Source organism: Bos taurus, chromosome 12 (genome assembly GCF_002263795.3).
Source record: "Bos taurus isolate L1 Dominette 01449 registration number 42190680 breed Hereford chromosome 12, ARS-UCD2.0, whole genome shotgun sequence".
Taxonomy (NCBI): domain Eukaryota; kingdom Metazoa; phylum Chordata; class Mammalia; order Artiodactyla; family Bovidae; genus Bos; species Bos taurus.
Genome location: NC_037339.1, coordinates 69,651,322 through 69,666,489, shown reverse-complemented (window position 1 = coordinate 69,666,489; position 15,168 = coordinate 69,651,322). Strand labels below are relative to the sequence as shown.

At 45.8% G+C, this 15,168-nt stretch overlaps 1 protein-coding gene across 3 annotated transcripts in view; it reads left to right on the top strand.

Moving 5' to 3' along the window:
- The first annotated feature begins 255 nt into the window (after positions 1-255).
- Positions 256-15,168, top strand: part of LOC515333 (ATP-binding cassette sub-family C member 4) — a 185,629-nt gene continuing 170,716 nt past the window's right edge. For all 3 annotated transcript variants that reach the window (XM_010810905.4, XM_010810904.4, XM_002691921.6), the window contains exon 1: positions 256-474. In XM_010810905.4, the coding sequence (XP_010809207.2) occupies positions 401-474 (74 nt within the window). In that variant the 5' untranslated portion in view covers positions 256-400. The remainder of the gene's footprint in view (positions 475-15,168) is intronic.

The following is a 15,168-nucleotide window of genomic DNA, read 5'->3' as shown; positions in this document are numbered from 1 at the left end:
GGACGCCTAGGCGCTGAGCTCTGTGTTGCCGGGCGGTCCGTTTACCCTCCTCCCTTCGCCTCGTACCATCGCCCGCCTCCGGGCAACCTCAGCCCCGGCCAACGTTAGGCGCCTCCGCCGCCCCTGCTCGCGGCCTGTGGCTCTGGGCTCCCGGCGATCCGGCCGCGGAGCTTTGCCGGCGTCCTCCGGGCGGGCCCGGGAGGCGGCGCGGCCTTGGGAGGCGGGGACCCGGCGGGCCGCAGGCGCTTGGCTTCCGGAAGCCAGTGGTTCTCCGGCTCCCGCTGCGCGGACCGGCGCGGCGGCCTGAAGTCCAGCATCCCGGCCAACACCTCCCGGAGCAGCGGGCGGCACCGACGCTTCAGCGGCTGGATCCCAAACCACGCTCGCCCAGGCCGGCAAGATGCAACCGGTGTACCCGGAGGTGAAGCCCAACCCGCTGCGGAACGCGAACCTCTGCTCGCGCATATTCTTCTGGTGAGCGCCCCGCCTGGGCCGTGATACCCCCGCCGCCGTGGGGCGGGTACCTGATGCCGCCTTCGCCTTTCGGGGGCAGAGGCGCTTTCCGTTCTCCCTCAGGCCGCCCGGCTTCTTGCCGCCGGTGGGGCCGCCCCGCGCCGGCCGCGTGGTCCCCGTCGGCTCGCCGGCTTGCGGGGGTTTGGGGAGCAGGCCGAGGAGGGGGACGTGGTCGCGGGGTTGCCGGCTATCCCAGTATATTTGCTCGCCGCTCCGGCAGCCTCCGGTTCCCAAAGCAGGGGGAGCAGCTGGAGCCGGAGGCGGAGAACGGAGGCTGCCCATGGGGAGTCACCGCCCCGCCGGAGAATGGACCGGACCCTCCCCCTCACCCCGCTGCCCCCCTCCACCCTACCCTTAGCCAGCTTCTCCAATACTGCTCTGGGAATTTGCTCTTTCGAGCTAGAGCTGCACTTTTTTTTAGTTTTTTACGCCCCCTAAGCAAGCAGCTCATGAGCAGCTTCCTTTATGTAATTAGCGCTCTGGACCAATTGCCGTCTTCCAATAATGTCTCCATCTTTAACCATATTCCTTATGTGACATCTGCCGGCCAGTTGCACCCGGCTCTCTGTCTGTCTGTGACCGTGTCTGTCTCCCTCCCTCTCTGTCTGTGTGCGTCTTGTACCTAATTAAGGCAAATTTGTAATGGGTAAAGAAACAATTTTTCTGTAATGAATGGGGACACTGTTCTTGAACATGTTTTGCTTTTGCCTGGGACACAGCGACGACTGGCTTTTGACCAACCGCTTTCCTATTGTGAATATTTATTTACCCTTCCACCTTTGAGGATTACTCTGGGCTTGGGGTCCCTGAAGCCTGTGGGGTCTTGTCCAGATCTCTAGCCTTCAGAGAAGCGATTTGTGGTTGTTCCTATAATTTCAGGCAGGGCAGGCAGGGCAAGGAACTCTCCAAGACAGTTTTTGTGGATTTTAAAAATGTATGTATGGAAATGGAAAGTGAGGACCTCATTGATTGTGGTAGGCACCCATTTCCAGTTTTCCTGTGGGAGCAGATGGAGCTATTATCTTTTACAGCTGAAGGTACTGAAGCATAGAGATTGAGGAAGTTGCCTACATCATATAGTGAGTAAGTAGTGGAGTGGGATCCTGAACTAGGCAGTCTGACTTCTGAGCCTGTGATTCCTGTGTGTAACTCCAGTTCTGTTTAACTGTTCTGTTTAACCAACTGTTTCTGTTGGTATGCTTACTTGTTCCTAAATGCACAAAGAAGGTGATTCCAAACACACCTTTGTTCTTGTAGACAATTCAGGTTCTTGCTGTGGGAGATGATGCATGTGAAACACCTATAATCAAGCTTTAGGGCTCAGACCTGCAGCATCCTCCTCACCTGGGAGCCTGTTGTTGTTCAGTCGCTCAGCTGTGTCCGACTCTTTGTGACCCCATGGTGTGGAAGACACCAGGCTTCCCTGTCCATCATCATCTCCCTCAGTTTGCTCAAACTCATGTCCATCGAGTTCCTGATGCCATCCAACCATCTCATCCTCTGTCGTCCCTGTCTCCTCCTGCTTTCCATCTCTCCCAGCATCAGGGTCTTTAATGATGAGTCAGCTCTTCACATCAGGTGGCCAGAGTATTGGAGCTTCAGCTTCACCATCAGTCCTTCCAATGAATATTCAGGATTGATTTCCTTTAGGATGGCCTGGTTTGATCTTCTTGCAGTCCAGGGGACTCTCAAGAGTCAACACCACAGTTCAAAAACATCAGTTCTTCGGTGCTCAACCTTCTTTATGGTCCAGCTCTCATATCCATACATGACTACTGGAAAAACCATAGCTTTGACTATATATGTGGACCTGGGAGCCTGTTAGAAATGCAGTTTTCCTGCACTCATTCTAGATCGGTTCTGTAAAATTAGAAGCTCTTGGGATGAGGTTTAAAGAAGCGTTCCAGGTGATTCTGATGGCAGGTTGATGCTGGCAACTGCTTTTTAAATTTTTTTTTTTCTGGCAGCTGCTTTAAGCCACTCCTTGCACTGGCATTCAATATAATCTTTTAAAAAGGGGTCCAGACTTCCCTGGCAGACCAGTGGTTAAGACTCTGCTCTTGTAGTGCAGGGGGGTGACGATCCAGAGGAGAGGGGTTTCAGAGTTTGCAGACTTAGTTGTTGACCATAATAGCTGTCTTGTATTCAAAGCCTGAAGTACCTTAGTGATTTCCTTCTGTACCCAACTTCACTACCAAGGGAATGATGAACTGAGCCCAGCCAGGAAGTTTTGCCCAGAGAGAAGGCTCACCTTGTAGAGAAAAACCAAGTTTTCATGTTCTCATTGGGTATATACTTTAAATTTCATCTGCAGTTTAGTGTTTCACAGCAGTTTGCAGGTAGGGTATAAGGATATGGATATTGGTGATTTTACCAATATGGGTGTTGGTATTGTTGTGGATTTTATAGAAAAATATACATTTTTTTATATTTTGTAAGAAATTTAAAACTATAAGGCAAGAAAGGAAGAATAAGGATTTGTTTTTATTAGCCAAGTACACTTAATGATATTTTGATTGTTTCTTAGTCTTTCCCCTAGAAATTTTTATGCACACCTGCTCACCCATAAACAGAGTATTCGTCTTTTGTATAAAACAAAATCGTTTTGAGTATTGAAGCTTTCTTAATTTTCTTTGGTTAACATTTAATATAAATCTTCAAAACATGGTATTTAATTGCAATTTGTGCAGTCTTTCACTTTTGTTTAACAGTTTATTGCTGGTTATGATAAAATGACCAGTGAAAGGCCAAATTGTTTTCCATAAGGTTCGGACCAATTTGCCCTCTTCACAGCTGTTTGTGAGCTTATTTAAGTGTCAGCTTTGAATACCAAAATTAATTCTTCTAAGTCTAAGGTTAATATCAAACGGTCTTTGCTTTTTGGCCCCGCCATGAGGCATCCGGGATCTTAGTTCCCTGGCTGGGGATGGAACCTGTGTCCCTTGGCAGTGGAAGAGTAGAGTCTTAACCACTGGACCCCCTGGGAAGTCTGATAATATCAAACATTTTTAATTTCAATTTGTTTGATTTGTAAAAATAGAACCTTTTTTTGGTGCCTACTGACCGCTTATTTATTTTTTTGAATTGTGTATTAATAGATTTTTTTTTCATAGGCATTTATATTTTTGAAATAACTTGTAAAAGCACTTATAATTTTACAGATTTTCATTTCTCTGAATTTAAAGGTTTTAAATGATATGTGATTAAGTATATCAAGCTTTTTGGTTTCTCCTGTTGCTTTTATAATATGTCTTTGTAAAATCCCAGCATCATTTAAATCTCTGTAGGCATTTTATTTTAATCTTATTTCATTTCTAACAATAAAGCCAAGTAGAATTTCATTTTTTCCTGAAACAGCCCATTTTCCTGTCATGGTTTATTGAATAATTCTTGCTCATCCCTGTTATTGAAAATAAAGAGCACAGTTAACGAACTGTCTCCAGCTGGGGAATGGATTCTCCAGTCTGCTAAGACTCTCCCTGGCGATGTCCTTGCTGTCCTGCACTTCAGCCCCCTGGGGTGTGCTCTGCATTTCTCAACCACCTTCGTCCCAGAGGCCAGCAGGTTGAGGGCTAGTACAGGACCTATCCACAGAGATGAGGGTTGAGTAGGGTCTTGGACCAGATGCACTTGTTCCATCAGTCATTCAGTTCAGTCGCTCAGTTGTGTCCAATTCTTTGTGAGCCCATGGACTGCAGCACACCAGGCTTCCCTGTCCATCATCTTCTGCAGTTTGCTCAAACTCATGTCCATTGAGTCTGTGATGCCATCCAACCATCTCATCCTCTGTCATCCCCTTCTCCTCCTGACCTCAATCTGACCTCAATCTTTCCCAGCATCAGGGTCTTTTCTAATGAGTCTGTTCTTCACATCAGGTGGCCAAAGTTTAAGAGCTTCAGCTTCAACATCAGTCCTTTCAATGCATATTTAGGACTGATATCTTTTTGGATTGACTGTTTGATCTCCTTGCACTCCAGGGGACTCTGAAGAGTCTTCAGTAACACCACAGTTCAAAAGCATCAGTTCTTCAGTGCTCAGCTTTCTTTATGGTCCAACTCTCACATCCAAACATGACTACTGAAAAAGCCATAACTTTGACTATGTGGACATTTGTCAGCAAAGTAATGTCTCTGCTTTTTAATATGCTGTGTAGGTTTGTCATAGCTCTTTTTCTAAGGAGTAAGCATCTTTTAATGTCATGGCTACAGTCACTATCTGCAATGATTTTGGAGCCCAAGAAAATAAAGTCTGTCACTGTTTCCATTGTTTCCCCTTCTATTTGCCATGAAGTGATGGGACTGGGTGCCGTGGTCTTCGTTTTTTGAACATAGAGTTTTAAGCCAACTTTTTCACTCTCTCTTTCACTTTCATCAAGAGGCTCTTGAGTTCCTCTTCCTTTTCTGCTATAAGTGTGGTATCATCTACATATCTGAGGTTGTTGATATTTCTCCCAGCAATCTTGATTCCAGCTTGTGCTTCATCCAGCTTAGCATTTTGCATGATGTACTCTGCACATAAGTTAAATAAGCAAGGTGACAACATACAGGCCTTGTTGTAATTCTTTCCCAATTTGGAACCAATTTGGAACCAGTCTGTTATTCCATGTCTGGTTCTAACTATTGCTTCTTGACCTGCATACAGATTTCTCAGGAGGCAGGTAAGGTGGTCTGGTATTCCCATCTCTTGAAGAACTTTCCACAGTTTTTTGTGATCCACACAATCAAAGGCTTTGGCATAGTCAATAAAACAGAAGTAGATGTTCTTCTAGAACTCTCTTGCTTTTTTGATGATCCAACAGATGTTGGCAACTTTATCTCTGGTGCCTCTGTGTTTTCTAAATCCAGCTTGAACACATGGATGTTCTCAGTTCGTGTACTGTTCAAGCCTGGCTTGGAGAATTTTGAGCATTACTTTGCTAGTGGGAGAGATAAGTACAGTTGTGTGGTAGTTTGAACATTCTTTGGCATTGCCTTTCTTTGGGATTGGAATGAAAACTGACTTTTTCCAGTCCTGTGTCCGCTGCTGAGTTTTCCACATTTGTTGGCACATAGAGTGCAGCACTTTCACAGCATCATCTTTTAGGATTTGTAATAGCTTAGCTGGAATTCCATCACATCCACTAGCGTTGTTCATAGTGATGCTTCCTAAGGCCCACTTGACTTCACACTCACGGATGTCTGGCTTTAGGTGAATGATCGCACCATCGTGGTTATCTGGGTCATTAAGATGTTTTTTTGTGTAGTTCTCCTGTGCCACCTCTTTTTAATATCTTCTACTTCTGTAAGGTCCATACTATTTCTGTCCTTTATTGTGCTCATCTTTGCATGAAATGGTCTTTTAGTATCTCTAATTTTCTTGAAGAGATCTCTAGTCTTTCCCAGTCTATTGTTTTTCCTCTTTTTTTTTTTGCATTGATCACTTAGGAAGGTTTTCTTATCTCTGCATGATATTCTGTGGAACTCTGCATTCAGATGGACATATATCTTTCCTTTTCTTCTTTGCCTTTCGCTTCTTTTCTTTTCCCAGCTATTTGTAAGGCATTCTCAGACAACCATTTTGCCTTAAATCGTAATTCCCCTGACACTGACCACATTTCAGTTAGTGAACTGTCCCCTTGCAAAGGGAGTGTGGTTGTGGAAACTGCCATTGATGTCAAGACAGACTCTCTAGAGACTCGTGTCAGAGAATCTGATGACATGAGGGGGATGTGAACTGGCTGAGTGCTGAGATGGTTTAGGGAGGTTGGTTCTGTTAGGTTCTCAGTAACTATCGATGGTGAATACATATAAATGTTTAATTTCAAACTAGGATTCTTGGCACCATTTTCAGAATTCCACTTGTATGAATCTTGTTGTTCTTCATTAACAGTCAGAAATCCACATGTTGTTGATGGAGTCTGGGTGAGCTCTCCGGGGCTCTTTCTCTGGCTTTGTTCTGTTCTGCCTTTTTCGACACATATGTAATTTTTTTAATTAATTAATTTGGCTAAGTTGGATCTTAGTTGGGGCATATAAACTCTTAGTTCGGGTAGGCGGGATCTAATTTCCTGACCAGGGCTCAAACCTGGATCCCCTGCATTGGGAGTGTGGAGTCTTAGCCACTGAACCCCAGGGAAGTCCTCCTAGGCATTTAGTTCGATTATTTTTGGTGATTTTATACAATAACTGCAGCTCCAAGGAAGATGCAGAAGGATCACCCTAAAGGTGTATTAAAGTTTACTACTAAGTCCTTGGGCTTCCTTCATAGCTCAGTCGGTAAAGAATCTGCCTGCCATGCAGGAGACCCAGATTCGATTCCTGGGTTGGAAAGATCCCCTGGAGAAGGAAATGGCAACCCATTCCAGTATTCATGCCTGGAGAATCCCTTGGACAGAGGAGCCTGGCAGGCTACACTCCATGGGGTCGCAAGAGTCGAACATGACTTAGCGACTAAAACTACTACTGCTACTAAGTCCTTACCGTGAAATAGTGTAACAGATTTAACTCCTGTAGTTTATTCTTGATATTGGGGTTTTATACTCCACATCTGGTCAGCCTGAGAGATGGCAACTAGTGTCCATTCAGATGTGTCAAGTGAGTAATTCGCTTTTCTGAGTCATCCACGGGTCCCCCGGTGTGTTGACTCCCTTCCCTTTGTTGACCTGAAGCAGACTGTCAAGATATTTCTCCCGCAAAGATGGGTTTATGTGGGAACAGCAGAGAATTGCAGTCTGCAGCCATGGGAAGCCATGTGCAAGTCTACAAAGGAGAAGGAAGGAGAACTCTTATAGAGGGAAAGGAGACTTGGCAGAGTTATTGTAGTGAACAGAATCCATGGCTTTTCATTGGCTGAATCCTTGCCAGGAAAGGAAGATTGTTACCTCTTGCCACTGGGCTCTGATATTGTTGCAGTCAGGAGAGCTCCCCTTCCTGGTCTCCCAACTATGTAATTGAGGTTTCTCTGTGTGTTAATTTTTTACACCTGTGTGTCTTTCCCCCCAGACTATGTCTCCTCTGTGATGTGTGGAACATTTTCATCCTAAATCTTGCCTGTAATGTTTCAATGGAGCCAGAGAACACTGTCCTTCTTACCATGAGGCTATTACTATGGGTTTGAGTAAGATAAACCTCTTTGAGTGTTTTCTGTAATGAGTTTGATCTCTGCTCCAGGAAGATCCCCTGGAGAAGAGAATGGCTATCCACTCTAGTAGTCTTGCCTGGAGAATTCCTTGGACAGGGGAGCCTGGCGGGCTATAGTCCATGGGTTACCAAGAATCTGACCCAACTGAGCAACTAACATTATCTGTTAAACTTGCCAGTGCTCTTCTTACTAGTGAGTATACAGCAGTTTCTCAGCCCTCAATATGATTGACTCACCTTGTTGGCCCTAAAGTTTGAATGCCTAATCCCTCCCACTTTATATTATTTATTTTTTAAATCAATAAATTAAGATCTTTTTGTTGGAGTTTTCAATGTCAAACTCAAAAATTAATAGACTGAATAGACAGAAAAATAGAAGGATATAGGAGACCCAAAAAGCACTATGAACCAGTTCAACATGGTTAAGATTTATACAATTTTCACACAACAGCAGGATGCAAATTCTGTTCGCATTCCCATAGATGATAAATCTCTCCAGTGTCGAGGAGACACTGATACATATCCAGGGTCATGAAACAAGGTGCAGAACTTTCATGGTCTAAAGGTGTTGAAATCATACAGAGTCTGTTCCCTTATTACTGTGGAATTATGTTAGAAACCAATATCAAAAGATACTTGAAAATAACCTACATATTTTCAAGATCTGCACCCTGTTTTTAAGTTCCTCTCAAAGCATGAGAACAGCTGGCTTGTTCACTCTTGTGGGGACTCAACAAGGTATTGGGGAGGAAGGGGGCTTCCTGTGTTCGGAGATAAATATACCTGGTCCTTGACTCCTTGGATAGTAAACCCTCGTTGCACCTGGTTTTGTCTTCCTTTTACCAAAGTAGGACATTGAGGAGCTCAGAGTTAAGTCAAGGTGACAAATTCCAGAGTATGGGCTATGACCTCCGTGTTGCTGTGTGTATTTCCTCACCCGGGGCACACAGAATGCCTGGATTGACTGAGCTTATAAGGGTGATTGAGTGGAAATCTCACATTTGTCAACAGAAAGCTCGTGAACATAAAGTTGCTCACCCAATAAATTGCTTTTATTTTTCAGACCCTTGTTGGTGTGTTTTGTTGGTGAGGATGTGACAGATTATGTGATAAACCCATCTGGCTACTACTTTAAACTTCTACTGAAGAGATTTCTCAACTCTGAAGAGATTTCTCAACTCGGCAGTGTACCTTCTTCCCTTTCTGTAAAGAGAGAAAGTTGTCCTGGTTTTTTTTTTTTTTTTTTTCTGTTCAGAGAGGAGGTTTAACAATTCCATTTCTAATTACAGTATTTCCCATCAGTTTTAAAAAGCTATTTACAAGAAGCATTATTACACTGCTGCTACTGCTGCTAAGTCGCTTCAGTCATGTCCGACTCTGTGCGACCCCATAGACGGCAGCCCACCAGGCTCCCTCGTCCCTGGGATTCTCCAGGCAAGAACACTGGAGTGGGTTGCCATTTCCTTCTCCAGTGCATAAGAGTGAAAAGTGAAAGGGAAGTCGCTCAGTCGTGTCCGACTCTTCTCGACCCCATGGACTGTAGCCCACCAGGCTCCTCCATCCATGGGATTTTCCAGGCAAGAGTACTGGAGTGGGGTGCCATTGCCTTCTCTGATTATTACACTACTTCTACTTTTAAATTCATTAAACACTTCTAAATATCTAGAAAGACTAGATATTTCATATATGAACTTACTTATCCACTATGTACACGGTACTGTTAAATAAAATTGCACACACCTAATAATGGTTATAATTTGTGGTATCTTCTAAATATGACCATTTTGGCCTGAACCATTTCCTACCTCACTTCCTTCTCTCTACCACCAATTGTCCTGTTTTTAAACAGAAATTCAGTTCTGTTGCTCAGTCATGTCTGACTCTTTGTGACCCCATGGACTGCAACACGCCAGGCTTCCCTGTCCATTACCAATTCCTAGTTGCTGCTGCTGCTGCTGCTGCTAAGTCACTTCAGTTGTGTCCGACTCTGTGCGACCCCGTAGACGGCAGCCCACCAGGCTCCCCCGTCCCTGGGATTCTCCAGGCAAGAACACTGGAGTGGGTTGCCATTTCCTTTTCCAGTGCATTAAAGTGAAAAGTGAAAGTGAAGTTGCTCAGTCGTCTCTTAGCGACCCCATGGACTGCAGCCTACCAGCTCCTCCATCCATGGGATTTTACAGGCAAGAGTACTGGAGTGGGGTGCCATTGCCTTCTCTGACCAACTCCCAGAGCTTGCTCAAAAACTCTGGGAGCTTGCTTAAATAGAAGGGAGATGGCTTAAACCTTAAGCCTGGGCCTGTAGGGGTTGGTGTATTGGTGCCTCAGATTACACAGGTGGCGTTTATATGAGTTCTGAATGTTCGTTGAGCAACACAGTTTGTTCACTTGTAAAACATAATACATTTTTAATAGCACAGGTAAGTGCCTCCGGCATATCAAGCCCTCAATAAATGGGGACACCGAAGATTATTGCAAGACCCTCCCTCCCTCCCTCTCTCGAGTGGATTTGGTCTTCTCTGCTAGGAGCCACTCAGAAAGTAAGTTGAAGTATTTTGAAGGGAAATTCCGCAGGGCCGCCTTCTCATCAGCCCCGTTCCTCAGGAGGGATTCCTTTCCTGTAAAGGGGGGAGACCTTCTTAGAAATCCTTACAGGAAGGATGAAGTGCCACTGGAAGGAATCCTGCAGAGCCAGCCGCCAGCTCATAGACACAAAGAGGGAATCAGTTGCCTTTGATTTCTGGGAACTGGCCTCTTTAGTGAGGGCAGAGCAAAGTTAGGGAGTAGTACCTAGTGCTGAACATGTGTGGAAAGGTTGGGCTGGGGTTGGGTGAGGTTCCTGTGGGTGAGATTAAACTCCACTTGCAAACTGCGGGTGAACCCGAGGCCAGCCTCGCCATTCTGTGACTCCCAGTCATCTCCGGCTGATTCTTCTGGAAAGTCTTACTCTGAGAGGTTGGTGGCAGGCGAACGGCGGGTGGGGTGTCCACACACAGGTTGAATCCAGCTGGCCCAGAGCCACACAGACAGCCTGTCTGTGGTTTAAAGCCGCACTGTGGTTTCCTCCTGCTCACGTGTTTAGGCTAAATTCTGGCAAGAATGTCAAGGCAGGCAGAGGTGAACATGAGCGCCGCTGCAGCCCCCTGTATGTGGAAGAAGCCACCGGCCCAAGCGTGGTGAAGCGTGTGGGCCTGAGTGAGGTCAGGAGCCCCTCCAGGCTGGCGGCGGCCTCCAGGCAGGAAGGGGTCATCCTCCACACTTCCTGCCTCCTTCGTGCTCACTTCCTCCGGCCTCTTTCTGCTTCCTGCCCCTGCCTTCTGTGTTCTCTGCTTTATTTTGTAGCTCATTTTTAAACTTTTAAATTTATTTTTAAATGTTTTTATCTTTTGGCTGCGCTGTGGGGAATGTGGAATTTTTAGTTCCCCGGCCAGGGATTGAACCCCTGCCCCCTGCACTGGAAGTGTGGCATTTCAACCTCTGGACTTCCAGGGAAAGTCCCTCTGTTTTGTTTTTTATCTCTGCCGTCCCTCCCTCCCTCCTTAGAAAATTAGCCCCACTTGGTAGTCCCACAGAAGTCCGCAGTGAGGTTTGGTGATCTTTGAAGATGTGGGTTGAGGATTATCAGTGGAGGGCCTGGCCTCCCTCCATTTCCTCTCTCAGCTCCCCTCCTGCTGAAGTAAGAGGCAGGGTCTCCTCTCATTGTGGGCACAGCCACGCTGAGCACTCCTGGACTCGCTGAGATATTCAAGAATACCTTGCTACCTTAAGCACATTTCTATACTACCAGGTAGAAGGCTGTCACAACCATGATTAACGTTTGTATCGATAAAAGATTGGCCAAGCACAGCCACTTTCTTTGCCTCCAGCTGAAGAAACTGAGGTGCAGAGAGGTTAAAAAAATTTCATGTCCAAAGCAACACAAATTTGTAAATGGGGAGGAGGCTGTTATTTCAGCTTCAGATGTTGAAAGTCAAGTGCCAGAGACCCTTGGAAGGCAGAGAATGAGTTACATACAGCTCTAAGAGTGGTGTGAGCCAAGAAGACAACAGGTGGTGCTTGTAAAAAAAGCTATATTGTATCTTCGTTTGTGCAGAAATTCTCAAGTCCATTTCCAAAAGCATATTGCACTACAAATGATGCCTTTATTCCTAAACATTTAACAATCTGGTGTTGGTTCAGTCTTAAATTTCTGACGTGTCCCCTGGTTCCTAATGGATGTTAGCATTTGACTTGATTGTAGAGCAAAGCAAAACCTTTGTGTTCCTTATATCCTGGTCTTTTGACAGGCCAGGATCCTAGTATTCTTGCGCTTGCATCTTTTTGTTTTATTTATTTTAAGATTTTTGTTTATTTTGTTTATTTTTGTTTTTTTTGGCTGGGCCATGCAGCTTGTAGGATCTTCGTTCCCTCACCAGAGATCAAACCCCAGCTCTCAGCGGTGAGAGCATGAAGTTGTAACCGTTGGGTAGCTAGGGAATTCCTGCATCTTTTTATTTTGGAAGGAAATTATATGGTATGGCAGCCTCCCTTCTGCTCCTCTCCCCAACAAAAGGGGGGGGGGGAAGAACCTTGATTTGATAGGAAATCAGATTAATAGTAAAATTTTTGATTGCCTGAAGTTGTAGAGCTGTTCTCAGTCTGTTTTCAAAAAGTTGCTCCTTTTGGCCTGCCTCAACTCCTGGTTTGCCCAAGACAGTCCTGATTTACACTCCTTAATCACACTGTAATTATTAACAGCACCCTGTTTTACTCCTAGCAGTATCTTAGTGATAGTGAAGTCACTCAGTCATGTCCAACTCTTTTCGACCCCATAGACTGTAGCCTATCAGGCTCCTCTGTCCGTGGGATTTTCCAGGCAAGAGTACTGGAGTGGATTGCCATTTCCTTCTCCAGGGGATCTTCCCGACCCAGGAATCGAACCCGGGTCTCCTGCGTTGCAGGCAGACGTTTTACCATCTGAGCCACCAGGGAAGCCCAGCAGTATCTTAGGTTGGGTGATAAATAATATGGTCGCTCTAACAGAGCTAAATTCATATTCCATAAAATATGTTCCTCCCTCACCAGTGGGTTCAGTCCCTGCGTGGGGAAGATCCCCTGAAGAAGGGAATGGCAACCCAGTCCAGTATTCTTGCCCGGAGATCCCATGGGCAGAGGATCCTGGCAGGCTACAGTCCATGGGGTCGCAAAATGCTGGACATGACTGAGCAACTAACACACACACACACACACACACCTGTGGAGTATGGGCAGGAACTGTGGACAGAGTTCAGCTAAACTTTGATGTATTTGAGTAATGACAAGTGAAATCCTGTTACTGTCACCACTTGAGCAGGTATCCTTCTAAGATAATCCCTGACCTGTGATTTGTACGTGAGAGTGATGGCTGTGAAAGCTGCAAGGAGAGTGTGTGCTCCTGGAGGTGGCACTTGGGCATCTGGGTTGCTTGGTCCTTCCAGCCATGGGCCCCCGGGGAATGCACAGAGTCACTGGGGCTGGAGGCACAGTGCCTAAGGGGTCTCCTGAAGGTGTATGCAAGTCCAGCCATTGAAGGTGCTTATCTCCAGCTGAACAGAAAGCCAAGACGAGGGCACTTTGAGCAGCCAGGCACCAGGGAAGCCCTGGGTCAGGTGGAGAGGCTGGCAGTTCCCCAGATGACCCGCACCCTCACCGTCTTAGGTAGCTAAGACGATAGACTGGTTACACTGCTTTTGCAGTGGGTTGGAGGAAGAATAGGCCAAGGGTTCTGAGGGGTGTGGGGGCTCCCTTGGGCTCGGCCAAGGCTGAGGACCCCTCTGCCCTGTTGGAAGGACCCCATGTCTGAGATGAGGCTCAGTAAGTGACTCTGAACTCTGTGCTGACTGTCCTGGCTGGTAACCAGCTGTGTGATCTCGATCTTGGTCCAGATCCAATCTGAGCCAGTTTCTTTATTCGCCCAATTGAACATGTTAGCATTAGCCTTGTGGGTGGATGGAAAGGAGATATTAGATGTCAGCCACCTTTGCTGCTTTCCTCGGGGACCTCAAGCCCAGCTACTCTCTCCCAGGTTCCCTGGTTCTCTCCCTCCTACAGGACATTCTTTTATGCTCTCTGTTGCTTACGAGGCAAACACTTAGCGTCTCAGGATTTTTCTTTAAGTGCTTTAGGCCTTTGGGCTTCTGCCCCACTGTTCCTTTGGCTTGGAACAGGATGAACCACTTGTCCTTCGGGTCTTGGTCCTCACCTGGCCTCCTTGGTGAGCTGTGTTCTTCACCCCGTCTAAAGTGGCCGTCCCCACCCTCAGTTGTGTCTTCCTGTTTTATTTTCTGTCTGGTTATTATCATTGTTCTTGACCTGTCTCTATAATTTGATTATCATCCCTCTTTTCAAGTTTGAACTCTGTAAAAAAAAAAAAAAAAAAGACCCTATCTAAGGTCTCAGAGAAGGCAATGGCACCCCCACTCCAGTACTGTTGCCTGGAAAATCCCATGGATGGAGGAGCCTGGTAGGTTGCAGTCCATGGGGTCTCTAAGGGTTGGACACAACTGAGCGACTTCACTTTCACTTTCCACTTTCATGCATTGGAGAAGGAAATGGCAACCCACTCCAGTGTTCTTACCTGGAGATTCCCATGGACGGAGAAGCCTGGTAGGCTGCAGTCCATGGGGTCGCACAGAGTCGGACACGATTGAAGCGACTTAGTAGTAGTAGTAGTAGTAGTAAGGTCTAGAACCTAGAAAAGTGTCTTACTTAATGGGTGATGAAGATTAATTTGAATTAAAGTTATAATTCTGGTTTCCCTATAGTCCTGTGATTGAGATTCCTAGTGAAAAAAAGCTTGTGGGTTGCATCCTTTTTTATTAATAAAGGGGTCATGCATATCTTATGGTTTGAGGGCTACTTCCCAGGGGATTGAGGGAGAAAGGTCTCATCTGGATATGCCTCTCTTGACCATGGCATTCAGCTCACGGGCTGGTTTAGGGCTGGGAGACAGAACGGCCTGGAGCCAAGGTGACACTTCAGTTCAGGCGCTCCGTCGTGTCGACTCTTTGCGACCCCATGGACTGCAGCACACCAGGCCTCCCTGTCCATCACCAACTCCCGGAGTTTACTCAAACTCATGTCCATTGAGTCACAGGGCATCCATAAAGAATCTCCTGCAGAGCATTCTCCCTGCTGACAAAACCTGTTTCTGTTGTTTTTGGTTGCTTTTTTCCCACCTCTGCAAGCTTTTGTGCTTATAGGAAACTTTTTTTTTAAGCAAATGGGAGAATGTACCAAAATTATTAAGGAAGCTGTTTTAGCCTGTCCTCAGATTCACTAGGGAGTTTTCTCTCTCTCTACTTAACTTCCAATCAAATAAGCTCTTTAATAATAGATCACATACAGAGAGGCTTTTCAAAAGATGTTTTTGTTCTTTCTGGATATACAGTTAGCTATTCAAGCTAAGGGTTGTTATGTTCATAATTGACCTATAATACTTCAAAGAATGAACTGGTTTAGCTGGAATTTTCCTAAAGTCAGTCCTGTTGACTTTGTATTGCCCAGATAGAAAGTGTATGAT